The sequence below is a fragment of the Mirounga leonina genome, unplaced genomic scaffold, assembly GCF_011800145.1.
Source record: "Mirounga leonina isolate KUSES-001 unplaced genomic scaffold, KU_Mleo_1.0 Mir_197, whole genome shotgun sequence".
In the NCBI taxonomy this organism is placed as follows: domain Eukaryota; kingdom Metazoa; phylum Chordata; class Mammalia; order Carnivora; family Phocidae; genus Mirounga; species Mirounga leonina.
Window position 1 is genome coordinate 6149031 of NW_023270494.1, and position 26092 is coordinate 6175122.

The following is a 26092-nucleotide window of genomic DNA, read 5'->3' on the forward strand; positions in this document are numbered from 1 at the left end:
AGGTCGCAGGAGTAGTGTGGTCCTAGAACCAGCCTCACTGAGCCCCCTGAGATGGCAGCATCTCCTCTGCGGGGCCCTCCTGCAAGCCTCTACCTTTTAACAGTCCCAACCTCTTCCCTTTGTTCCCCCGCCCTGGGAGCAATAACTGTGTCCGGCAGTCACTACATCTGTGACACCTCAGTGTCCCTCGGGGCCCTTTCCTCTTCTTACCACCTGTTAATTGCTGTGGTCTCTCTTCCACTGGACCCTGGCTGATACAAACACATACCTTGTTTCTACGTTTGTATGTACACGATGTATCCCCAACTGTAAGCACCCTATGGGAGGGGGCGATCTAATGCCTTCTGAGGGTCCCACACCCTGCCTGGTGCCTTCAGTGACCGATACTTAGCTTGCTGGTTACTTGTCTCACCTCACATTCATTCCTCATTCTCTACCATGCAGAGAAAATGGGCACCTAGCCACTTAATCTTCCAGGAAGACTTCTTTTCCCTTAAAAATGGTCTCATACTCTTCCCCTTCCCAACTCTCTGGTGGGTAGCCCATCTGTCCCCACCTGTTTCTCACCTCTCTCCTGGTCCTGAGGAGGAAGAAGGCCCAACACCCCCTCAGGCAGCTTCAGCAGCAGGAGAAATGAGGACTTTATAAGAGGCCCTGGCAGGAAAGGTACAGTGAAGTTCATCTCCTGAGAACAGTTTGAGAATCATCAGGAGTGATGGGAAACCAAGGTGAGTCAGAGGTTTGTTTCATGTCTTTATTGACAAAAGAAGGTCACAGCATTTCAGACTTTATTCAAATACACAAACAGTAACAAACGGCCCCTACAAGTGACAGGCATGGTCCCTAACCTCTGGGTCAAAGGCCATGCTGGAGGGTGTGGGTGTCCTCTGGGCCTCCCCTCCCCCCTAGCATCTCTGTCCCTTCCTCCCCTACACCTCGCCGACACCCCTGAGATCAGTTAAGACTGCAGAAACGAAGTCGCTCTAGAGGAGGTTGGGCCATGCCTCACTGCCAAGGAGAAAGCAGGTTCTGAGGGAAAGACAGAAGCGCCCTATTGTGGCGTTTCCTAGAAGAGGCCAGGCTGCTTCGTGAGCTGGGCCTGCATGGCCCGTGGCCTCGGGCCTGAGCACAGAATGAAGGAAGGAAGACCCTTCCCACCTGGCAGCACTGGGCAGCTGGAGAGAATGTGGGTCACTGGCCATGTGACACCCCCAAACCGATGGCAAGACCTCTCTCCGAAGTCATCAGCCAGACTCTTTCAGGGGGAGAAGGCTTTCAGGAAAAAATACTGACTCGGTTCATAAAGGGCTGGGGTGAGTACTTTTCCAGAAACCTTAGGAAATGAATCATCTTCAGATTCAGGAGCACTGAACTGGCACTGGGCTGCCATGAGGAAGGAATCCTCACGAAAGCCAGCCCTCTAGGAGAGCAGAAATGTCACCTCTGTTTGTTCCTCTGCTGAGTAAGGGGCTCAGCAGCCTTTCTACGGGATCCTCTGTGGGACTCTGAAAAGAGAAATGAGTAACCATGTGTTTCTGAGGGGCTCGCTCTCCTCTGCCCTCTGGTCCACCTTGCTTGACACTCCTTTGTGCAGGCTGGGGGGCACGGCCGTCACCAGGCATGCCCTGGGAAGCAAATCTGATTGGGCTTCAGGCTCCAAATGAGGCTGCTTTCCCTCTTTTGAGTCAAACGTTACTTGTTTGAATTGGCCAAAGAGCACCTCTTCCAAAGTCCTTTGTCTTACTCTCGTCAGAGCAGCTTTTCCTTGACACTCTCAAATCTTTTTATTTTTTCTGAAAGATGATAGGATGATATCTGTGGCTTTTTTGAAAGGTGACTGCTTTTCCGTAGGGAGAAGTTCCTGTAACATTTTACAGCTGTAGAAATCGTGGGCACAGGCCAGAGTTCTGAGGTGCCGACGCCCACATGCACGCTCACATATCAGCAGACACCCCTGCGCACACATTTCTATCCTGCTCTACACACAGGTAAGGTCAAAGCGAGAATCCTGAAGAAGAGTTACGCCATCTGCACATGGGCAGGTCACAAGCGCAAAAGACACTTAGCACAGCCTGTAAGTCATTTCCAAAAATTATAGCCCCAGACCCACGTAGGAAGCAGTTGAGCTGTGGAGCAGATAGACACTCCGCTGCGGAGGAAGCCAGGAGTGACTGGCACGAGGTGGCTGTACAGACGGAGGGTCCCATGGCACCTTCCCCTTCTCTGGGCCATCTGCCACACTAGGAAAGTCATCTAGGGAAAAATAAGGATTCTCTGGCCCTTTGCATTCGATGACTGCTCACCAAGACTCAAAAGCTCAGAGAGAAGATCCAGCTACAAACTCCGTGATCCCAGCCCAAAGGAGGGCTTTACTCCCCTCCTTGGTCAAACAAGTATTTGATTCTCCATGACACGGCACTCTGAAGAAGGAAGTGATGCTAAGGGGTGGCATCCTTGGACTGCCCGGCAAACACATACACTCTACTGGGGATGGTGTGGGGTCACTGACACACCTGTCAGGCAAGTTTGTTAAGGTTAGAAACCGAGAAGAGACACAAATAAATACTGAATGTTCAGTCAAGGCATTTCCAAGAGACAGTCACAAAAATAACACTTTTGGATACTACAACATAACACATCTGGCAACTTTCAAAGAAATGCTGTCCCCACCCCAAGCCATCAGAGGTTCCTAAGTCCCTTTTATCTTCGGTCCAGTTTAAAAAGTCAGAGAAGGAAGATGGACCAACGGAGGGTGAGTGAAGGCTACAGACCAACTACCTGAAGCTCCCATCTGTCTGTGTGACAGAGTGCAGGATGCCACCTGCCCCAGACCTCCTCTTGGGGAGAAAGTAAGCTACTGGAGGTAAGTAAATGAGGCAAGGATGAACATGGTAGCAGCTGAGTGCCCCAAACCCAGAGCGGCGATCCCCAACCCCCCCACACAACCAAGGACACCCCATCATCCCCTTCCTCAAAGAGGTTTTGTTCACGGGAATGTGGAGGTACTCTGGCAACTCTATCCTTTATCCAAAACCTCAATTCAATTTGACAAACTGAAGCCACGATCCTTGGCATCTGCTGCATTAGTTTGGGGTGCAGAGAAGGGGAAAGATAGTGTTACAAAGCAGCTGCCAACGTCCAAAGTGGCACTCAGGTGAAAATATGGCACAGCTCAGGGACGATCCTCTTTCATTTGCTCCAGCTTCCCTGAAGTATGGGCATGTACAAGGAGCTAAGCCTTCCTCTTCCCTTCCCCCAGATGTCCATAAGGGCTCCAACTGGGAACCCAGCCCAGCTGCGGTTATAAAGATTTGTCACAACACTGGCTAAGAGAACAAAAGCAGGTTTCTGAAAAGGTATTCTGCAGCCGGGAGCCGTATCTGTCTTCAGGTTCCTGTGGGTGGGGGCAGGGGTTCCTTTGGTTTTGACCAGAACACTTCTCCACTGGGGGGCCAGGCTCAGCTTTGCTTTGCAGTAGCTCGGTTACTGTACAGGAGCAAGATTTAACTTCACGAGGTGCTCTGCCGGGTTGCTCTCCTGTTGGTTAAGGATCTGGAATTTACATCCGAGATCCTCTCTCCTGAAGAATCTGCAAGTGAAAGATCGGGGAGAGGGCTGAGGCTCAGACTTTGCAGCAGACTTCCTTTTAGGCTGAGGCTGCTAAGCAGACTGCTGAGGGAAAAGGGACCCACGGCTGCTTTCCGCTGGACCCTCGTGAGTAGCACAACAATCCTTGTTAAACCAAGAGGCAAGGCAGGGCTGCAGCCCCGACCTCCCCTGAAGAACTTCAGTTGTAAAAGACTCTTGCTGAACACCGTGGGGCCCCAAGATTACGTGCTGTTGACGCTAAAGGAAATGGTTCAGACACACCATGTGCTGCTGACTTAGGAGTGCAGGTGTGAGCGTATGAGCCTGTGAGAGAACAGTGTATAGTTTTCCAGTTACATAAGGTGAGGAGGTCACAAAGGTAACCAAATACCTTTTCTCTTGAGGCAGGGGAAAAAAAAAAGAGAACAGTTTCAAGGAATGAACACAAAATATTTTCCAGTTTTGAGTTTCAGAATTCTCACGTTGTAGAAATTAGAGGCAATAAGATTTTTTCATTGATTTGACAAGGGTATGTAAGTCTACCCTATTTCAGTACCCGTTTCCTAACTAAGAACCCTCAGTCTCTGCTCCATAAATCCTGATTCAAATTGTAACAGTCAAAGACCAAAATGAAGGCAAAATGCAAAGCTTGCTTCAGAAGGAAAGGGAAGAAACCTCAAGCAACGAACGGTTCAGACAAAGCCCCTTGAGGGGCCGGAAACAAACGAGTCAGAGACAAAGTTCTGGTGACGCAATTTCTTACCTTTGCCTTTTCACTGGGCTCTATGACGATGCCATTGGTAGAATTATTTAGTTCTCTGGAGACAACACAGAGGAATTCTGCCTGATCCTCATTTCCATAGTTATAGGAAGATCCAATGCTGATTAGCTGACAGAACAAGAATATGGTGTACGTTCACCTTAAGGTACCAAAGTGCTACACAAATCCAACCCTCCTCCTGACTGAACTGTGTAGTTTTGCTTCTCATGGATGATGACTGTCCAGGACTATCAAGGCCCCGGGGGACATCTGGATCTCAGTTACTCACCAGGGCATCCTCAACAAACTTTCTCCAGAGAAGGAAAGTATGGGCTCTGCCACTGTCTCCCCACCCAACTACTTGAAACAATCTCAAAGGCAGCAACCAGGACTAACATGATCATACTTCTTCTAGCAAACACCGAGGTGAATGAGAATGTTTCTGTGAATGAGAATGGACACTTGTTTCAGCCAAACACCTACACAGAGCTGGCTCATCTTTAGGCAGAAGTCCTAGACCGGGGACTGGTACTCAGAAGGCTCTGGAAAGCACTGAATCACTGAAGAGTTACCATAAGCCATATGCTGCTGGAACTTTTAACCTTTTTAGCGAATTGAATTCAGGATTCAATTCTAAATAGGAAATACACATGCACAGGGAAAAATGGAGCCAAAGAGTAAGTCATCTGGGCAAGCATGTAGGGCCTCAAGTCAGAAGAACATGACTAGGGGTGCCCAGGTGGCTCAGTCATTAAGCATCTGCCTTCGGCTCAGGTCATGATCCCAGGGTCCTGGGATTGAGCCCAGCATTGGGCTCCCCGCTCCGCGGGAAGCCTGTTCTCCCTCTCCCACTCCCCCTGCTTATGTTCCCTCTCGCTGTGTCTCTGTCAAAAAAAAAAAAAAAAAAAAATTTAAAAAAAAAAAAAAAAAGGAAAAGAAAAAGAAGAACATGACTGACTTGCTCTATGAATGGGCTTTGGGCCCCTCTGCCTCCCTGTGCCTTAACTTCCTCATCCATATAACAGAGTTAGTACAAACATGCCTCACCTGCCCCTAGAACATTAACAAGATGAGAAAAAGATTCAAAATTATTCACTGGTTTCATAAAGAATACTTAAAAGGGCCCCTGGGTGGCTCAGTCGGTTAAGTGTCTGCCTTTGGCTCAGGTCATGATCCCAAAGTCCCTGGATTGAGTCCTGCATTGGGCTCCCTGCTCAGTGGGGAGTCCGCTTCTCTCTCTGCCCCTCACCCCACTCTCATGCTCAATCTCTCTCTCAAAAAAAAAAAATAATAATCTTAAAAAAAAATACTTAAAAATTTTTTTTATAGTATTCTTTGCTTAAGACTTATACCAGGGAGAGGTGTCTGGCTGGCTCAGTAGGAGAAGCATGTGACTCTTGATTTCAGGGTCATAAGTTCGAGCCCCATGTTGGGCATAGAGATTACTTAAAAATAAAATCTTTGAAAAAGAAAAAAGGACATATCAGGGGAAATACTTGTGGAGTGGAAGTATGGCAACATGTTGCAGCCCCCACCTGACTAGGAGCTAGGCTGACATATATAGGCAGAATGGATTCAGCAGTGCAGGAAAATGTGAGGAATGATCCTGTGTTGGCTCTGAAGGCCGAGACACCTGTATATTCGATCTATAACACAATGCCCTTAACAGGAAGCACAGCCGCTATTTGAGGCGAGTTTATGGTGACCATTCAACTGACTCTTCAACTCTGCACAAAAATTGGCATGATCCACACAAAACTGTAACAATTCATTCTGTGCGTGCCCAGCCTCCCTGTGGCGAACACAATAGATGAGCTGAACAATTCTGCCATCTAATGGAAGAAAACAGTACAATTCTGACTGTGTGGCTTTGTTTAGATACTTCCGCCACGGCACAAAGCTGAAGGAACAGAAATGCACAGACTGATGGGAAACACACTTCTCACCATGCCTGACTCCTTTCACATTACACCTGTTCATGCTTTTCTGGATGGATTACATATATATTCGGAATGATAGCATTCTCACTCTGGGGGAAGGAAAGGAAGGGCTGTTGCTGAATCCTAGCCCCCTTCAGGTACTTATTCTAGAATGTGTCAACTGAGCACTTTTGATTTTTTTTTTTTTGAGAGAGAGAGAATGAGAGACAGAGAGCATGAGAGGGAGGAGGGTCAGAGGGAGAAGCAGACTCCCCGCCGAGCAGGGAGCCCGATGCGGGACTCGATCCCGGGACTCCAGGATCATGACCTGAGCCGAAGGCAGTCGCTTAACCGACTGAGCCACCCAGGTGCCCAACTGAGCACTTTTGAAAGGAATCCCTCTGAGGGAGGGAAAAACCCCAGAGAGGCACTTTCAAGCCTAAGCAAGCTGGCTGGCTCCCTCTGGGCACAATCAAATTGAAACTTGGATGTGAGGTCGGGAGACATGATACTATTTGGAATTCTCCCCAACTCAACCTGTATGACCGAGCAAATAATCCACACCAAGTGGCTCTTTCCCACGTTTCTGAACAGGTTCCCACCTGGCCCACCTGGCCCTACGAACCCCCTGGGTTATGAGCTGCCTATGGGTGGCGATGGTTTGAGGCGCGTGGCCTCCTGGGAAACATACCTGTTCGAATTTCCAACCATCAGACATAGTGGAGACCATCTGCGTAAGCTCCTCCTCCTGACACTGCAGGACTCTGTACACGTGCTTCACAGGGCCCTGTGACAACCAACAGACTTTGAAGAACAATCTCAAGGACACACAGTTTGCAGCTGCCCTGGTGCGGCTCTTCCCAAAAACGAACACCGAAAAGGAGTTTGCTTGGACATTTTTTCTGGACAGCCACACACTAGCCCCTCTGACAAGGAGCAATGCCATTTTTCAATAAAAACTCATCCAAGGAAAGGAAGAAAAAAAAAAGGCCCAAGGCTATGAATTCGTGGGTAAAATAATTCTCAAGTTCAGAGAAATGAATTATGTGCTTAGATTTCGTCTATTTCCCAAAGTAGAAAACAGAATAAAATCACTTCGGACAAGAAAGTCACATCATCTTCTTAAGTGGTTCATATCTGACATACATGCTGAAAATGTGGACCATATTTTGGCTTATTCAGAGTGAAACCTTATTATGGGAATAATATATTAAATAGGAATCCCACAATATACCAATGTTCAAACCACGTTTACCCTCTGCTGATGGTAGCTGAGAGTGAAAGTGTTTGAGTGTTAAATGGTAGCACTCGCATTACAAAAGTGTATACTAAAAAATAAGTATTTGGTCTTTGTTCCTGGTTCCTAGCACAGAGCTCCTAAAACCCCTGCAATTTCTTGAGGGATAAAAATGTCTTTTTTGTGCTAATGACTGGTCCCCAGAAAGACCAAGCACCATTAGAAGGTTAGAACATCCAGTCCTACTTGCTGACCCTGGACATCAGTGGGAGGGAGAGGGGCTGAAGACTGAATTTGATCACCAACGGCCAATGATTTAATTAGTTGTACCTACATAATGAAACATCCTTAAAAACCCCTCAACACTGGGGTTCAGGGAGCTTCCAAATTGGCAAACATAACCAGGAGCCGGGCAAGCGGTACATCCCGACTGCACAGGCACGAAGGCTCCTGTACTCAGACCCCACCCCATGTCTCTCTCCATCTGGCTGTTGCTTGTCTCCTAGAGATAAACTTTAATAGTAAGTAGAGCATTTTCCTGGGTTCTAGGAGTTGTTATAGTAAATTACTGAACCCAAAGGGGGATGTCATGGGACCCTTCAATTTGTAGCCACGATGGACAGAAGTGCAAGTTGCCTGGGGACCTGGGACGTGGCACTGGCATCTGAAGTGTGGGATTGAGCCCTGAAACCTGTAGAAATAGTTACTATGTATTAGTTAGTGTCAGGATAGGATAAGCTGTTGGACACCCAGTTGGTGTCGGAGATTCAGACAGAAGTAATTTTTTTAAAACATTTTTTATTTTTTATTGTTTTTTAAATTATTTAAAAAAATTTTTAAATTTATTTGACAGAGAGACAGCGAGAGAGGGAACACAAGCAGAGGGGGAGTGGGAGAGGGAGAAGCACGCTTCCCGCCAAGCAGGGAGCCTGATGCGGGGCTCGATCGTAGGATCCTGGGATCATGACCCGAGCCAAAGGCAGATAATTAATGACTTAGCCACCCAGGCGCCCCCAGACAGAAGTCATCTGCTAGCCCACTCAACTCTGGAAAAGAAGTTAGAACCAGAAGCAAAAAGGCTGAATGCCCCAAAGTTGCAGCACTAAGGCCCCTACACTTTATCCACAGGAGAACCCCTCACATTTAGGACTTGGCCCGTGAGACTTAGAAGCCAAAGTCAGGGGGCACCTGGGTGGCTCACTCGGTTAAGCATCTGCCTTTGGCTCAGGTCATGATCTCAGGGTTCTGGAATCGAGCCCTGTGTCAGGTTCTCTGCTCAGTGGGGAGTCGGCTTCTCCCTCTCACTCTCCCTCTGTTCTGTCTGTCTCTCTCTCTCTCAAATCAATCAATCTTTATTTTTTTAAAAGATTTTATTTATTTATTTGGCAGAGAGAGAGAGACAGCAAGAGAGGGAACACAAGCAGAGGGAGTGAGAGAGGGAGAAGCAGGCTTCCTACCGAGCAGGGAGCCCGATGCGGGGCTCGATCACAGGACCTTGGGATCATGACCTAAGCCGAAGGCAGATGCTCAAGGACTGAGCCACCCAGGCGCCCCAATCGATCAATCTTTAAAAAAAAAACAACCCAAAGTCAGGTGAGGGCAAGGGTTGCTGCAGGGAGGCAGGCTCACCAGATGAAAGCTCTTGTTCACAGAAGGACAATTAGAGGCCCACAGGAAGACGCAGTGTTTGTCAGTCTTGGACCATTCGGTGTTGGGTCCGACAGCTGCACATCCACTGCCCGTCCCAAAGGACATGAGGCATTTGTTAGAGCCCAAACAGCACAAACAGCAACGGAAGCTCAGAACAATGATGTTCCATCATGCAGAGATTGGTTATATTCACATGATTTTTAAAAAATATGGACTGTTTCCTTAAGAAAAATGGAAATTTGGCTTCCGTACTTTTTCAAAAGGATGACTGGGCTTCAGTTAACTGGAAAACTCGTTTTGGAAGAACTCACTACTGGGGAAATACTGGCTCAACAAAAGCAGCTCTGGATTACGGAGTGCTACAAGCCCAGAGCGTTATCGCCTTCTGCTCCTGTCTCCTGTGGGACGCTGGTGTCAGCTCAGTGCCTTGCCCGAGTCAGGCGGCGCTTGTCGGGATGGAGGCCGCGCCAGGGCTCGGGCCGGGCTGCCAACAACGCTGTGCTCTTTCTCCCACGTTCTCCCCTTCCAGACCGAATGCAACTATTGTTACACGAGTACCAAGAGAAACATTCCCTCCACATAAAAAATTCCCTCCACAAGAACAAATCTCGGGAAGACTTCAGTGATCTCTAATCACGTATTTTGGAAATAAAACTCAGAGTATCATGAAAGATCTATGGTACTGGTGACAACTGTCAAAGCCCCAGGTATTTAAGATGCAGGTATTACTTCTTTTTAATTTTTCTCTTCAAAAGTAAACCACAGGTGTTCTCTAATGCACTAAGATTAATGACCTAACAAAAAATATTATCAGAGACAGCAAAGTAGTAGAGTGGTGGCAGCCACCAGGAGAGTTGAGAAGTCACTAAAAAGTAGGGTGGGACACCCACACCTTGGGCTTTGCCTGAATCCCTGTCATGTGTGTCTCCTTGAAATATAGAACAGTTACGGGCGCCTGGTTAGTCAGGGCATGTGGCTCTTAATCTTGGGGTTGTAAGTTCCCGCCCCATGTTGAGTATAGAAATTATTTATTTATTTGACAGAGAGAGAGAGATAGTGAGAGCAGGAACACAAGCAGGGAGAGTGGGAGAGGGAGAAGCAGGCTTCCTGCAGAGCAGGGAGCCCGATGTGGGGCTCGATCCCAGGACCCCGGGATCATGATCTGAGCTGAAGGCAGACGCTTAACAACTGAGCCACCCAGGCGCCCCTGGGATTATTTAAAATCTTAAAGAAAAAAAAATAGGCAAGTTAAAGGAGATAACGTGTTTGAAGGGACAGCCACAAAAATACAAATGGCCAGTTTCGCCTTAGAGCGGTCTGTGACACATATAAAAGAGGGTGTTTTTGAACAACCTCAAAACCACTGCCCAGAGTTTCACTAATGGAAAGATCAGTTAGCATCAAAAAGGCCTCGACATCCCCAGACAAAAAAGCTTCCAACTGGGTCTACATCCACAAGCCTTCAGAACCTAGAGGACTAATTAACTCAATCGCTGCTTAATCGCTGTCATCAAGCAGATCTTACAATGCCCTCAAGGACTGAGCTAATGGCCAAGAACTGAGAACATTCAGGGTTGAATGGCTTCAGATTACATAATTCATGGTACCATCACAACCGACACTAAGCAATCAAAAGTTTTTTTGGAATGTAGATAATTGAGGCTAAAGCTAGGTTTCCAGAACGTCCAGCTACTAAGCATCTACAACAGAGAAAGATGCCACGTACCTAGAATCCGAGATGGCAACAAGACTGTTGCCACCAGATTGTAGTTCGTACGGTAAATGGCAAACCTGGCCAACCAACTATAAATTCATTTTTGAACATTAAAAAGGAGGCTTTCAGCCATCGGCCAGAAGGAAGAAAAGTAAATAAGCTCTTCTTTCCACCTTCACAAACTACTACAGATAAAGTGAATAAGAAAAGTCATTTCTTATCATAGGTGTCAGTTATCCAACCAGATAAACTCCATTTGGAGCCAGAAACTTGGATATATGAAGTCTAACACAGAAAGGAACTATTTTTTACTTTTTGTTTTGTTTTGACTTTTGGAAAGAAACATACTGCCTTCTGAATCACAGAAAAATTCGACACTGCAATAGACTGGATCTCAGGAAAGCATCCATCACCAGGAGCTGATGGGATAAGAGGCAAGTCAGGCTACAAGACAGATGGTCACAGTGGAGTCCGATGCTGCCCTCTGTCACTGCAGCTGCACCTTCTTAAAATAGAGCCTATACAGGAAAGGGACCGTCTGTTTCCCTGCTAGACTTCAGGCTTCTAGAGGGCACAGACCCTCTCCTAGGAGGCAGAGAATCTCAAGGGCCTAAAGGATGCCACTGTGGCCACTTATGACATGTGATGGGTGATGTCATGTGAAATAAGCTGTGTGTGCCCTATTGTCTTCTCAAACTAGGTGGCAAATTATGTGTTTTGTTGTTGTTGTTACTCTATCTACTGAGTTAATATAAAAACCCAGACTTCATAATAAACAGAGAAGCTTGAGATTGTTTCCTCAGAAGCATGATTCCCAAGCAGCTCCTAAAGTCTAGGCCATGAGACTGGTTTCACATGGTTATCAGGAGCTGAATGGGACGTGATCACACTTTAAAAAAGGCTGGTCCTAACAGTGGCCAACAGGTGTAAGCAAGAGCTCGCTGGGCCTTTACGTGGAGGGGGACAGATACTCTGCAAGAATAAGGTTCCAGACCTAAAGTGTGGTGGGCTCCTCCTGCTACCAAATGGTGAGCAGCCACAACCTCTCCTTCTTTTAAAGGGACAGGAGGGCTGTTTTGTTTTGTTACGTGTTCTTCTGTTTCCTTGTTCTGCACAAGTCCGGCGGCGAATGTGCTGTCTGCCTGGTGGATGGACCGTGTTCCACATAGACCTCCAGCTTTAAGGGGAGAGGTAGCTCCTGCCTGACAGCACATCATCCCTTTCAAATCCCACCCAGATACAGCGACAAAGAGCCACTGAGACCTTTTCCCTTTAAGAGTTCAAAACCCGTGGGGTGCCTGGCTGGCTCAGTCGGTGGACCCTGTGACTCTTGATCTTAGGGTCGTGAGTTCCAGCCCCATGCTGGGTGAAGAGATTAAAAATAAAATCTTATTAAAAAAAAAAAAAGAGTTCAAAGCCCGTTACCTGAGAAGTTCTGTTCTCATTGTCCCGTATCCGTTCCTTTACCAGCCGCACAAGAGATGCAATGTTGTAAAACTCCGCTTCTTCCAGAACACCTAGGACAAGGATCAAACTGTAGTTAGAGATGTGTGTATGTTCCCCAGAAAACAGCAATAGGCTGAAGTTTCCATGCTTGCTAAGAACTGAATTTTTCAAATGGAAGCCTAGTCTCTCTCCTTCAGCCTGGTAAACATTTCTTTGCTGTTTAAGGTGTACCCATTTCCTTCTCTCCAAAGTGAGTGAGTCAAGCTCTGGGTCTGCTCTGTTCACTCTGTTTCACCCCTGCAGTTTCCCACTTGGCACCTTCCCCGACTCTCCCTGCCCTGCCCATTAGCTGTAGGACACCTTTTCCCATGTCACTTACTTCCTGGAACTGGTCATATTGGAGAACTCCTGAGCTTGCAATGCTTACCCAGTTTGTCCTAAAAATGACCAGGGGTGGGTGTGTATAAATTTATGTGGACCAGATTTAATAGGATGCTTATTATTTGAACGACATGAAAGGCAATTACTGAAAGAATGCTGTGCTAAATAAAATCAAAGGCCTTGGACAGGACAACTAAGTGGGATGTGTGATCTGGTATCAGACAAAAACACTTGCTATAAAAAAAGTTATTGGAACAGCTGATAAAATTGGAATATAAGCTGCAGATAGAAATATTTATCAAGGGCGCCTGGGTGGCTCAGTTGGTTAGGCGACTGCCTTCGGCTCAGGTCATGATCCTGGAGTCCCAGGATCGAGTCCCACATCAGGCTCCCTGCTCAGCAGGGAGTCTGCTTCTCCCTCTGACCCTCCTCCCTCTCATGCTCTCTGTCTCTCGTTCTCTCTCTCGCAAAAAAAAAAAAAAAAAAAAATTTATCAATACTAAATTTCCTGAACTCGATAATTATACTGAACCCTTGTTCTTGGGAAATACACTTAAGTATTAAGGGGTGAATCTGTAATTTAGTCTCAAATAGTTCAGAAGTAAAAACTGGTGGGGAAGGAAGGACAGGAGGGGGGAGAGAGAACGGATGATAACACAAGTATGACAAAAAAATGTTAAAAATTGGTGAATCCGGGAGTTCTCTGTGCTATTCTTGCCCTTTTCTCTGAGTTTGAAAATAGTTTCAAAATAGAAAACAATTTTTTAAAGACTTCAGAAAAGATGCTGAAGCTTTCTCTTTTCAAGAAACAAGATTATCCGTGAGGTAGTAATTATTGAAGCTGGATGGTGGGTGCATGGAATTTATTGTACTATTCCCCTTATTTTTGTATGCATTTGAAATGTTAAAAAAAGAAAGAGAGCGAGCATGCGATGTGTTTCGTGGCCACTTCATTAACTAGCACAGCCATTACAGCTTTCTTACTCAGAGCTAAAGCTTCCAGGTCAGGGTGCCCTGGATTTAGGGACAGGCCCCAATCTTCAACTGAATGCCTTTGGTGAGACCACACCAAGCCTTTTAGAAGATGTCTAGACCCACTTATAGTCCAGATGCCCTACAAACCAAAAACATGAGGCAACCGATGATAACACCTAACAATGGACTGGAGAATGAATTAGGTCAGCTGCAAAAATTTACAAGGAAGCATGAGACCAGTCTTAAAAGAAATGAGGCCAAGCCTTTATTATTTTTTATAGCTGCAAGTTCAAACTAAAATTGAAAATATAAATAATTAATGTCAGAGATGTGATGCTTTGGGCTACGGACATTCACTGCTCGCAAGCACATAAGTAAAAGTAAAAAGGGATCCTGACGATTCTGCAGGTTTGGAGAATGCTCCTGAAGCTATCTGCAAACTGCAAAACTGAGCTACCTATTTTCCTTCTCATTCAGGAGGCTGAACAGAGCCCAGTGGGGATCCCTTAAGCAAGACTTCCTCAGATAAGACTAGGTAACAAGAGACTCCCTGCTCACTTTCATAAACCTTTACTACACCTGCACATGAACTTGATGAAAATCTCAAAAAAATTCTCAAATCTGTGAAACAGCTTTAAAGATATGGCCCGAATTTTGAAAATGCCCAGTTCAAACATTGTTCTTACCTTCTTCTGCCAACTCCTTTGTAATGATGAGTTTCCCATGGCGGAGGTAGTTTAGGATAGGACCAAAGTAGGTGGGGTCTCTGTCAATCAGATAGGCCCCTGTCTCGTCCTGCCAACCAAACACAAAGGTATCACTCTGGAGCTTTCAGACTAAGTCCAGGCAGGGTTTCAGTCTCTCTGTCACAATTCATTAGTGAGAGGGCAAGTTTTGCTAGCCGTTGCTTATCATAAACTACAGGCAAGAAGGCTAGCTTTATGTATCTTGTACTCTGAGATTGTTTCAGGTGGGGTGTTACAATGTCTAGTCACGTCATCCAGGCATTTACTTGAACTTTAAAATCTTTACCTGGACACAATTACCACCATTCTTCTAAGGGATATCTGTTATAAAGAAAAGGGAAGAAAATGCCACAGTTTGATTATTTAAATCTCTGCTTGAGATGGACATTCTGACTTCTCTACTGCCCCCAAATCACATTCCTGATTCTAAGAAAACCTCTGTATAGTTGGCAATACTCCTGAGCTCAAGGCCAACATCAGCAGAAGTCTGCATTCCCAGCTGTAACTCACACACCCCAGTTCTGTGCCCAGAGGAAGCTTGGCACTGCCAGGCCTTGGCGCTGAGCAGCTTTAATCCTACTCATCTTTACAGTAAAGGGAACAAGAAGAAACTGGCTTCTATTGCAATAGGAGAGATTTAGGGTAGATAAAAATAATTCCTTTATAAGGAAAGGTTTTGGAATTTCTTTAAAGTTACGGCAGGACAGGTTTCCATCGATCTGAGATTAGAGGAGAGGTAGATGGTGAATAACTAAAATCAGCCTATCTTTACCCAAAGCCAACTCTGTTTCTATTTCAGTATAACTGGCTGAGTGCTATATAGAATAGAAGGTGGTGTAAGCTATGGTCAACGCCTTTAAGCTGGCAACTAAATGATGAATGTGTGAAGTTAATAAACAACACTTCAAACTGGAAATGGGTTAGAAGTGTCTCGTCACCTCTCAACTTCTGGTTAGCAGCCTTGCCCCTTGCTCAACAGCATTCTTGTTTTCATTTTCCGATGGCCTTAACCAGTCGGCTTAGGTTTGCACTGGCAACTGGTAATCTCTTTCCAAGGTATGTATCTGAGCTCCAATACGGTAACACAGCGACTGTTACCAGATACGAGCTCAGGGCCCAGGACCACAGGAAAGAAGTGTGGTATCATGAGAAGCACTTCCTGCAGCTGTCAGACCCAGGCTTTCACCCAACTTGGCAGAGGGGTCCGAGAGGAAGTCTGAGAAAGCTACAAAGATGCCTTCGCTCACCCTGACCCAGTTCTGGACGCATCTGGCACAGGCAGTGAGGGGCTGACGAGGAGCCAGGGGGAAACTCATGCACAGCTGAGGGGCGGGTATGCGAGGTGTAGAGAGGAATACGGAGAAGGGGTGTGGAGTGGGTTTTGTGGGTGCGGGCGGGCACTGTGTGGGGAACGAGTCGCTGAGAGCGAAGGGCGGGGTCAGAGAGAAAGCGACTGAGGATGGGGGAGAACAGCCCCCAGGGCCAGCCTGGCGGGGGAGGGGTGGGAGGGGGCTCCAGCCCGAAAAGCCCGCCTGTGAGGAGCGTGTCGCAGGAATCTGGGGACGAGCTAGGAGGCACGAAGGGGGTCCGATGGCCGGGAGCGCGCCCGAGGGCGGGGCGCACCTTGTCCGAGTCCAGCTCCGGGTCCTCCTGGCAGCAGAGGCGACATAGGAAAGACTTGGGCTCCCGGCCTAGGGTCTGCCTGGTGGTCACGAAGTAGGTGCCGCCCACGTTCAGCCGGACCCAGCGGGCCGCACCGCCGCCCCCTGCCCGCTCGGGCGGTCCGGGACCCGGTTCCAGCGGCGGCGCAATAGCGGCGGGCGGGCGGCCGTGCCCGCGGGGCGTGGGCCCGGCGGGGCGAGGGCTGGGGGGCCCGCGGCCCGGGCCGCCCCCGTCGCTCAGCCCGCTCCCGCCACCCCCTCCCAGCCCCGCCATCGCCGGGTCCAGCTTCAGCTCCGCCATCTTGGGCCGCCACCGCCGCCGCTGCCCGCGCGCCGCCGGGCCGGCCCATCTCTCGGCAGGGAGAGCCGGGCCGGCCCATCGGCGGGGGTGGGGCTGGGGGAGAGGGACGGGAGCGCCCCCAACCAGCGCCCGGGGACCCGGGAGGGGGAGGTGCTGCGCCCGCCCTCGGGGGCGGGACTTCCGGAACCAGCCTCCATCTCTACGGGCTGACCTGCAAAGCAAGGCCCGCCCCTTCAGCTTTGGGGTTGGCTCAGGGAGGCTTTCCGGTGACCCAGTTCCGTTCCTTGCTGCTGTGGTCTCTGGGCCGCCGGGGTCGGTGAAGGTGAGTGGGGTTTGGGGGCGTTGGGCCCGACAGCGGCGGGCTGCCCAGTTTTGCCCCCGCCAGGCCTTGTGTCGACCCTGTCGCACTCCTGGCGAGGACGCCGGGCCCTGCGACTGGCCCGCTGGCAGGGCGCCGGGGCGTAGCTCCTGCCGCCGCCGCTCTGCTCGGCGCTCCCTCCTTTTCCCCTCCCCCGCGCGAGGTCGCCGGGCCGGGCTGTGACCCTGCCGCCTCGGACTGAGGTGCTTCCACACAGCTCGCCTCGTTCGGTCCGCCCCCAGCGCGGCCGACTTGGGCAGTCCGGTGTGGGGGCTGCGGAAACGTTACCCCGAGGTAGTGTTAAGTTGTTGAGCGAGGGACACTCCGTCTCATCCTGAGGGTTCCAACATTGGAGAGTGTGGGGCGCTCAGAGCTTCTCAAGTGCAGGGTTCGCGTCCCCTTTCAACAGATACTCACCGAGCACCTCCTGTGCGCCTGACCTGTTGTTCTGGGCGCTGGGGATTCAGCAATATATAAGGCACAAAAGTCCCGTTTATGAAGCCGACCTGCACTGGTGCTTGGAAAAGTCTCTGTAAGGGCGCTTATTTCTTTGGCGTCTTTAGAAGTCACCTGCGGTGGTACTGGATGGCTCAGTCCGTGGAGCACGCGACTCTTGATCTCTGGGTTATAAGTTTGAAACCCACATTGGGTGTAGAGATTACTTAAAATAAAGGTCACCTGCCCATCACCTCCACTCCTGGAAACAAGCTATTGCTGAGAGGGAAGGAAAGCAAGAGGCAGGAGTTGGACCAGTTCCTTTTTAAGATCCCGAGAATTTCTTCCGCCTCCCTTGTGATCCACCCCATAGTTTGCAAAGGCCTTTGACATTTCAGTCTTTCTCCTAATGTCTGGCACTGATCTTAAATTTAGTTTGACTATTTTCCCATTTTCTTAGTTAAAAAAAAAAAATGGCTGTAACCACTCTGCACCTTCTCTCACATTCACGTATGTATTGAATACCTCTGTTAAGGGTATTGACTAGAATACACAGGGTATGTGCTAGTGCTGCAGAGGATAATCAGACATGAATAGGAAGGTGCAGGTATTACCAATCAGGTAGGGAGTGAGTAGAGAGCCCCTTAAGCTTGGTAAGACTGTAGGGCAGATTGTTGTGCACAATTTCACTTGGTACTTTTAACAGCCTTCTGAGGTAAACAGGGCTGGTATTATCCCCTAGGAAATTCTGGCCTAGGGTCTGCTCTATTTAAGCTTTGTTGAAACTTGTGTATGTGTTAGGTTCTGTGCACTGGAGAATCTGAGTAAAACACATGCAGTTGGAGTGGAAATGTATTCAAATGGTTCACTTTTATGCAGTGTGTATTACTTTAGCAATATTTCCAAAGGTACGTGAAGAGCAAACACTAGAGACCTGGGCTTTTAAGGATGAGTAAGAATTGGGGAATAAGAGGGGGACAGTCTTGGGGGAAATGATGTAGTTATATGCCAGGTTGCATCCCTTGAATTTGAGAAGCTAAACTATCCTTATTTAGTTATCCTGATTCCTTTAGTTGATAAATGTACTCCTCAAGCTGTCAGGATGCTGATCTATTTCTTAAAAGATGCATGTTTCTAAGGTGCCCTTTAAAGGATTCTCAGTAAGAGCCCTGTTTTGATCTGACCTGTTTTATTTTCCAGGATCTCAAGATGGCTGCGCGAAAACTTGCTCTAAAATCCATTGACTGGGTAGCTTTTGGGGAGATCATACCCCGAAACCAGAAGACCATTGCTAACTCCCTGAAATCCTGGAATGAGACCCTTACCTCCAGGTCAGTACCATTCTGAGAGGGATCTTCTTAACTTGCTACTGAATATGGAAGCAAAACAGTGATTTGGAATTACATATGAATTTCTGATGTTCTTCTGATATAAGGAAATCCACACATAGGGGTGCCTGGGTGACTCAGTCAGTTAAGCTTCTGACTGTTGGTTTCGGCTCAGGTCATGATTTCACGGGTTGTGAGATTGTGTCCCAGGTCAGGCTCCATGCTCAGCGGGGAGTCTGCTTGAGATTCTCTCCCTCTGCCCCTCCCCCCCCACTTGAGGACGCTCTCTCTAAAATAAATAAATCTTTTTTTAAAAGAAAGCATACATTTTTCCAAATGAAACTAGTTTTTTGGCATTCCTATGATCTCCCTCCTAGAGAAAAATGTGATGATAGCTCTAGGCCATAAGAATAAGGAACGTACTGTGTGAATTTTCTGTTGCTCATAGACCAATTTTAACTTTTGCTTTTCTGTGTGAGCAGGTTGGCTACTCTCCCTGAGAAACCACCTGCTATCGACTGGGCTTACTACAAGGCCAATGTGGCGAAGGCTGGTTTGGTAGATGACTTTGAGAAGAAGGTGAGACTTCAGGCACCCAAAACACTGGTCTTGTAGTGTGGCTTGCGAGTGCGGAGCAGAACAGTAGGTAACTAGATATTCAGGATGACAGCATGGAAACAAGGGTGCTGTTAACAGATCCCAGAGGAAGTTCAGGAAAGATGGGTGTAGATTTATATGGTGAATATGTGCACAGAATTCAGGGTCTTCATTCAGCAAGTTTCTTATCCAGAGAAACAGTCCAGTACATTATTAACTAGGGAGGCAGAGGGCTGTGGAGTTAAATGTTTCCATTCCAACTCTTCCTCAATTATTTTTTAGCCCCTCACCTGTCTCCCTAACATCTTTTCTACCCTTTCACTGTTTTCTTCCTTTTTCTGCTCCTTTTTACTGTGCCTTTTGGCTTAATTTCTCGTCCACCTAGCCTCTTCTGACATTTACATGTTAAACCTCAGTATCCATAATTTATTTATTCATTTGACAAATGCTTTTCGAAGGCCTCCTCTGTGCCAGGTATAGTGCTCCGTGCTGGGCCCATAAGGCTAGGCAGTCTTCTAAGGAGACCATCTTCATCGCCATTATGTAAACATGACTTCTGCCAGTCAGTCCATTAGAGATTTGTTTGAAAGAGAAATCAGAGTTTAGAACTACAAGGTTCTAGGAGGCCATTTTTTAGGTCATCAAATCCAGCTGTCGTTCTTAGATGAAGAAACTGAAGCTCATTGTAATAAAGAATTGTCCAGTTAGTGACAGGACTGAGAACCTTGAGCTCCTGTTTTCAGGCTAATATTCTTTCCACTACAACACTCTAGATGCATACTGGTTTCCTCTTTGGGAATGTGTTTTTATCTGTAAGGATTGGGGTCTTTGAGCCCTTTCTTTGGACTCCCAGGTATATTAATAACAACTGTCCCTGTGTTTGTAGTTTAATGCCCTGAAGGTTCCTGTGCCAGAGGATAAATATACTGTTCAGGTGGATGCTGAAGAAAAAGAAGACGTAAGTAGTTGAGACTCTTACTTATTTTAAAATTCTCTTAATTCCTGATGGCTCTATATTTCTTAGAAGTTAGGTTAAGGTAGAAGGAATTAAAAGGAGCACGTAACTATTTGCTTGAAAGTATGAAAGCCAAATGTGGGAAGCCAGGTGGCTCCACCAAAGAGAAGTGTGGCTAGGTGGTCAGGCGGCTTGTCCTGACATTCAGTAACCGGCCCCTGTGAAACGTAGGCATTTTGTAGGTTGTCTAGATGAGTAATTTGCCGATGAACCTTGGTACTGCTATTGTAAGCTGGTTCTCTCGTGTGGGCATCTTTGTGAATTTAGGAAAAGCTGTAGTTTGCTTCCCAAAGCAAGCACACCCAGGAGTCAGGGCAGCCATGTGTTCTCCATACAGAGTGGGAAAGCAAGAGTGGTGGGCTCTGGGACTTCGGTTTTTTGAGCCTTAGGGTCAGGACAGTACAACTTGGTTTCAAAACAGAGTATCTCCCTTCTCTTTAAGGTGAAAAGTTGTGCCGAGTTTTTGTCTCTCTCAAAGGCCAGGATTGAGGAATATGAAAAAGAGGTAAGGATCAGCCTTGGCCTTCGGATGTAATATGTTTTCTCTCTCTCATGGCCACACATCTTTCACCTAGTGGCAGTAACCTACCTTGGGTTCTTTTTTGCATCTCTGTGGCCCTGTTTACCTTAACACAATTCCCCTCTTTCCAGCTGGAGAAGATGCGGAACATAATTCCATTTGATCAGATGACCATTGAGGACCTGAATGAAGTCTTTCCAGAAACCAAATTAGACAAGAAGAAGTATCCCTATTGGCCTCACAAGCCAATTGAGAATTTATAAACTTGAGTTGGGGAGAAAGCTCTGGCCCTCGTATTGTAAATGCTGGACATTAAAAATAATGATACGGTGCTGTGTGTCTGCCCTTACAACTCTGAGATGCCATCAGTAGAGGTGGACTTTTTGTTAAAATGGAAAGGTGAGCCTACAGGTGTGTGCTGGTCTAGCTATCTAATGGTTAGGATTTGTAGGAGCCAGTTGGTCCCCAGGGCTGCTGAAATCTGAACAAATCACAGTAGGGCTGATGACAGTGCATTGCACTGGACAGTGCATTGCATACATTCCCTTGACCTTCCTCTTTGCTTTCAAACCATTGGTTCCTAAGCAGTGCTCCCTTGTACTTGGCCGTAAGTAAGTCACAAGGACAGGTGGTCCAAATTGCAGATGTAACAGCAGGGTGAGTAGCAAGCAGGGCTCTCCTTTTCTGTGCTTCAGTTCCTCAGCATAAATGTGGTATGAAAGAACATTTTGTCACAGAGTTAAAACTGGTTACAGCTTTGTATTTGAACATGGAAAATTAATATTTTAATTCCATCATTTCATTTAAGAAATTCCTGCTATTGATCCTAGTTAGTAGGACTCCAGAGCAGTGGCAGCAAATACAGGTGGTATAAAGTAAGGTGAGGTGCAGGCACCCCGCTGGCTCAGTTGGTAGCACGTGATTCCTGATCTTGGGGTCATGAGTTTGAGCCCCACATCGAGTGTAGAGATGACTTAAAAAAAAAAAAAGACAATAAAGTAAGGTGAGGTGCTAGAAAGCATTCTGTTGCCCTTGAAGTTAGAGGACCTGGTCTGCCTATTGCTTTACTCTCTTTGAGCACACAGAATTGCTAGTTTTAGACTACTTGTTCGCTGTCTTAGGACTTGCCTTTTCTCATCCACAAACCTCAGGATTATAATGAGAATTAAATGAGATAACCTGGGAAGGTTATAGGTAAGCAAGTGTTCTGAGCAGAGGCATCTAACCTGATAAGGCTTACATCCTGTAGGAAAAACCTGCAAGAGCTTCGAAAGGCAGCATGCACAGACATAACAGCCCTTTGACATTGCTCCCAAAGATGGCAGATGGACTAGTGGAGAAGAGCAACAATGGCTGATAGCGCCTAGAAAGCCATGCGGTCTTACAGGACATAAGCAGAGGAGAGCCTGGGTCCCATCACCCCTGATCATAGGGGCAGGCATTATGCTGAAGGTAAAAAAATGTGGTTGAGGGGCAAGGTGTGTTCCACTTAGAGCTGCTTTAGTTACAACAGTCTGTGTGCCAGAAGGCCTTTAATGCACAAAAACGAGTATCCCTTTCTGCTGTGAGTCACTGAATGGGCACCGAGCCATCCTGCTGAAGATCGAAGGATTCAGACAAGTAAAACATGGGGAATCCAAGAAAAAGCCATTTAGTTTGCTTTTGGAGTGGAGTTAGAACTCACGTTCAAGGAAGGACCCAACATCCGTCCCCAGAAGTTTTGTAGCAGGAGTCCCTAGCATTGGAAGGAGACCGTTTGGAAGACTTATTGGAAGAGATACCAGTGAACAACCGAACATGCTCTCCATCCAAGGCATTTGCATAGGATTGGGGCACTTTTAAGTTGTGTACTCTCCTGGGTTGTTTGAATTTTTTGCATTGAGCATGCATTGATTTTACATTGAAAATGATCACTAGTGTGGTGCCTGACTGGCTCAGTTAGTGTAGTGTGTGACTCTTGATCTCGGGGTTGTAAGTTCATGCCCCATGTTGGGTGTGGAGATAATTTAAAATCTTAAAAAATAATCACTAGTAAAATGGGATTATGCTTTTCAAATCACTAGAGAGAAAAGTACATCCTTTTTATTTTTTTAAGATTTTACTTATTTGAGAGAGCGAGCAAGCGAGCATGGGAGCCCGATATGGGGCTGGATCCCAGGACCCTGGGATCATGACCTGAGCCAAAGGCAGACACTTAACCGACTGAGCCACCCAGGCACCCCAAGAAGAGTACATCCTATACAGCAAAAGTTAAAGATAGAAATCAGCAAAGTAGCATAAATTCAGAAGTATAAATACAGAACCAAACATACTTAGGATAATTATGAATCAGTAAAGACCTCTATTAGGCAAATACACTGGGTCAACCCAAAATCCAACCACAAGCTGTCCATCCTTAAAAAAAAAAAAGATGTATCAAGGGTTCCAATTCGTTAAAAACTGGCACTGAAGGAAAAAATATTATACATATATCCTGTCTTTTTAAACAACTTATTTCAGGATAAACTAATAGACATAATTAATGAGAGAAAGTTCTTTACAAAGTATTCCGGACAATAAATGTGGAAAAAAGAGTAACATCAGAAGTAATTATTTTGTAATCCCTAATGAAATAGTTTTTTTAGGCCAAGCTTCTGGATGATGAAACCATTATATGAAGGGTTGATGAAGAACTTGACCACGAGCAGGCTGTCAGCTCCTGACGCCAAGCCTATCTGCTGTACGTTCTGAAACACTATATTAAATACACAGCACCATATGAAAGTTTTGTTTTTGCCAAAAAGTTGAACCTGACTTTAATGGGGGCATTAAAATTAACTTCCAGTTTAGAGGAAATACCTGGGATAGAGAAACAAGTTAAATGGCACCATAAAGTAAAGATTAGTCCAAAATATGGGACATTTGACCTTTGTTTTTCAACAAGTCAGTGGTGTGGGGTAAGGTAAGATGGAAGGCAGGGACAGCTTTAGGTTAAAAGAGGCTGAAGAGACCCAACATCCAAATCTTGTGTGTGACCTTGTTTGGATACTGATTTGCACCAGTCAACTGTAAAAAGATTAACATGGAAGTATGTGGATGTCTACTGGGGTGAAATAATGTGATGTCTGGAATTACTTTAAAATACTTCAGAAAAATGAAGGGATAAATGGATTACTGGAGCAAATGTGAAAAAATCCTGATAACTGACAACTCTAGGTTGGTTCATTCACTATTCTCTGTTTTTGTGTATGTTGGAAAATTTTTGCAATACATACATATATTTTTTAAAGATTTTATTTATTTATTTGCCAGAGATACAGCGAGAGAGGGAATACAAGCAGGGGGAGTGGGAGAGGGAGAAGCAGGCTTTCCGCAGAGCAGAGAGCCAGATGTGGGGCCGAAGGCAGACGCTTAACAACTGAACCACCCAGGCGCCCCACAATACACATTTTTAAAGGATGGGCAACTATATAGAGTTATTACCATTTAGCAAGGTAGAATTCAAGACAAAAACATGAAATGGGTCAAATGTAACTCTTAATAAAGGGAACAATTGACGTGAAAAAAAAGATTGGAACCTTGAAGTACAAAAAAAATGTTAAAATATATAAAACAAAAAAAGTTTAAAATTGCTGGAAACGTAACAGTTGTAAAGATTTTAACGCACCTATTTTTGGGATTTGCAAAAAGACTATAGCAAACTATAATAAAAGGCTCACTTAATAGCTTATATACTAAATTCTGTGTCATACAAACAGAATAACTGGGAACTGATAACATTAGACTATAAAGAAAACTTCAAGTTAAAAAAAAAAGGGCGCCTGGGTGGCTCAGTTGGTTAAACGACTGCCTTTAGCTCAGGTCACGATCCTGGAGTCCCGGGATTGAGCCCCACATCGGGCTCCCTGCTTGGCAGGGAGTCTGCTTCTCCCTCTGACCCTGCCCCCTCTCATGTTCTCTCTCTCATTCTCTCTCTCTCTCTCAAATAAATAAAATCTTTAAAACAAAACAAAAAAACTACGGTACACATCTGATTCCAGAGCAAATATTACATAAAGCCAACAATTAAGGGACGCCTGGGTGGCTCAGTTGGTTGGGCGTCTGCCTTCAGCTTGGGTCATGATCCCAGGGTCCTGGGATTGAGTCCCATGTTGGGCTCCTTGTTCAGCAGGAAACCTGCTTCTCCCCCTGCCTGCTGCTCCCCCTGCTTGTGCTCTCTTGCTCTCTCTGACAAATAGATAAATAAAAATAAAATCTTTTTTTTTAAAGATTTTATTTATATGACAGAGAGACACAGAGAGGGAACACAAGCAGGGGGAGTGGGAGAGGGAGAAGCAGGCTTCCCGCGGAGCAGGGAGCCCGATGTGGGGCTCGATCCCAGGACGCTGGAACCATGACCTGAGCCGAAGGCAGACGCTTAACAACTGAGCCACCCAGGCACCCCAAAAATAAAATCTTTTAAAAACAACAATAACAATAGCCAAAGTATAAATTACAGTAACATAACACACAATACAAAAATGCAGGCACTTGGAAACAAATTCCTCATTTTCATGAATTTCAGTGAGAAATTAATTACAGAATGCATGGAAGATAAAAGTTACAAGATCAATCCTAGAGGATTAGAAAGATCTAGAGGGTTCTAGAAGATTCTTTGTTGAGTGCCAGCATTCTATCTTAGTCATATTTATATTCCCCAGGGTTTAGCACTGTGCTTGGCATTCAGAAGAATCTTAATATGAATGCATAATGAAAGGAAAAGTCAGATGAAATTTGAACCTTCAGGGATTCACGTCTAGCTAGGAGAGTATCACATATAAACCCTGAATAATGGGGCAAACTAAAGTGTGTTAGTAAATATGACAGTCATGACTTACAGAGCACTGCTGTGTTCTGGGCACTGTTCCACTCACTTGACATGAAAATCATTTCATTTACTCCTCTCAACAACCCTATGAGGTAGGTAGCGTATCAGTCAAGACATGAAAGAAGTCCTCTGAAGGTGACAGGATTGCCAATGATGCTCGTTGCTGTTTACCACCCAGAGGCCTCCGAGTACTCAACTAATAGCTGCCCATGACCCTCTTTATTTTGAAATCCTCCTATTCATCAGTTTGTTTACTTCCCTGTCTCTCACTAGAATGTAACCTCCATGGAGTCAGGGCCTGGAGGATGGTGTTAGGAGATCTGAAGCCTGAAACCCAGAGAGGCAGCGGCTCCAGTGGTGCAGGCTAGGGCCATGATGCTGCAGCCACATGGCAGGGCTTGAAGTAGCCAAAGATGGCTTAAAGTAGCATCCAGAAAACTTGGTTTGCAGTAGAGAGAGCAGGAAAAATGCTGGATGATGCTGGAGAAGGCAGAGGAGGATTCTCTACTTCTAGTTTGTTTGGTTAGCTGTTTCTTTTACAAAAGTACAAGGGCACAGTGGTTTTTAAACTTTTTTGGGTAAAGACAGGAAAATCTGATGAACAGTACAGGCTCC

The 26092-nt window shown here is 46.3% G+C and overlaps 2 protein-coding genes across 2 annotated transcripts; one reads left to right on the forward strand and one right to left on the reverse strand.

Moving 5' to 3' along the window:
• Window positions 1–740: 740 nt before the first annotated feature.
• Window positions 741–16419, reverse strand: KCTD2 (potassium channel tetramerization domain containing 2). Its single transcript, XM_035026070.1, has 6 exons — window positions 16040–16419; window positions 14357–14465; window positions 12294–12385; window positions 6959–7054; window positions 4352–4477; window positions 741–3589 (listed from the first exon to the last, which is right to left on the reverse strand). Exons 1-6 carry the CDS (start codon window positions 16376–16378, stop codon window positions 3560–3562), a joined length of 792 nt encoding a protein of 263 aa, XP_034881961.1. The 5' UTR covers window positions 16379–16419; the 3' UTR covers window positions 741–3559.
• An 80-nt stretch (window positions 16420–16499) lies between these two features.
• On the forward strand, window positions 16500–20963 carry ATP5PD (ATP synthase peripheral stalk subunit d). The gene is made up of 6 exons (XM_035026072.1): window positions 16500–16700; window positions 18372–18502; window positions 18982–19078; window positions 19983–20054; window positions 20554–20616; window positions 20763–20963. The coding sequence occupies exons 2-6, from the start codon at window positions 18381–18383 to the stop codon at window positions 20892–20894; spliced, it is 486 nt and encodes a 161-aa protein (XP_034881963.1). The 5' UTR covers window positions 16500–16700; window positions 18372–18380; the 3' UTR covers window positions 20895–20963.
• Window positions 20964–26092: the final 5129 nt, after the last annotated feature.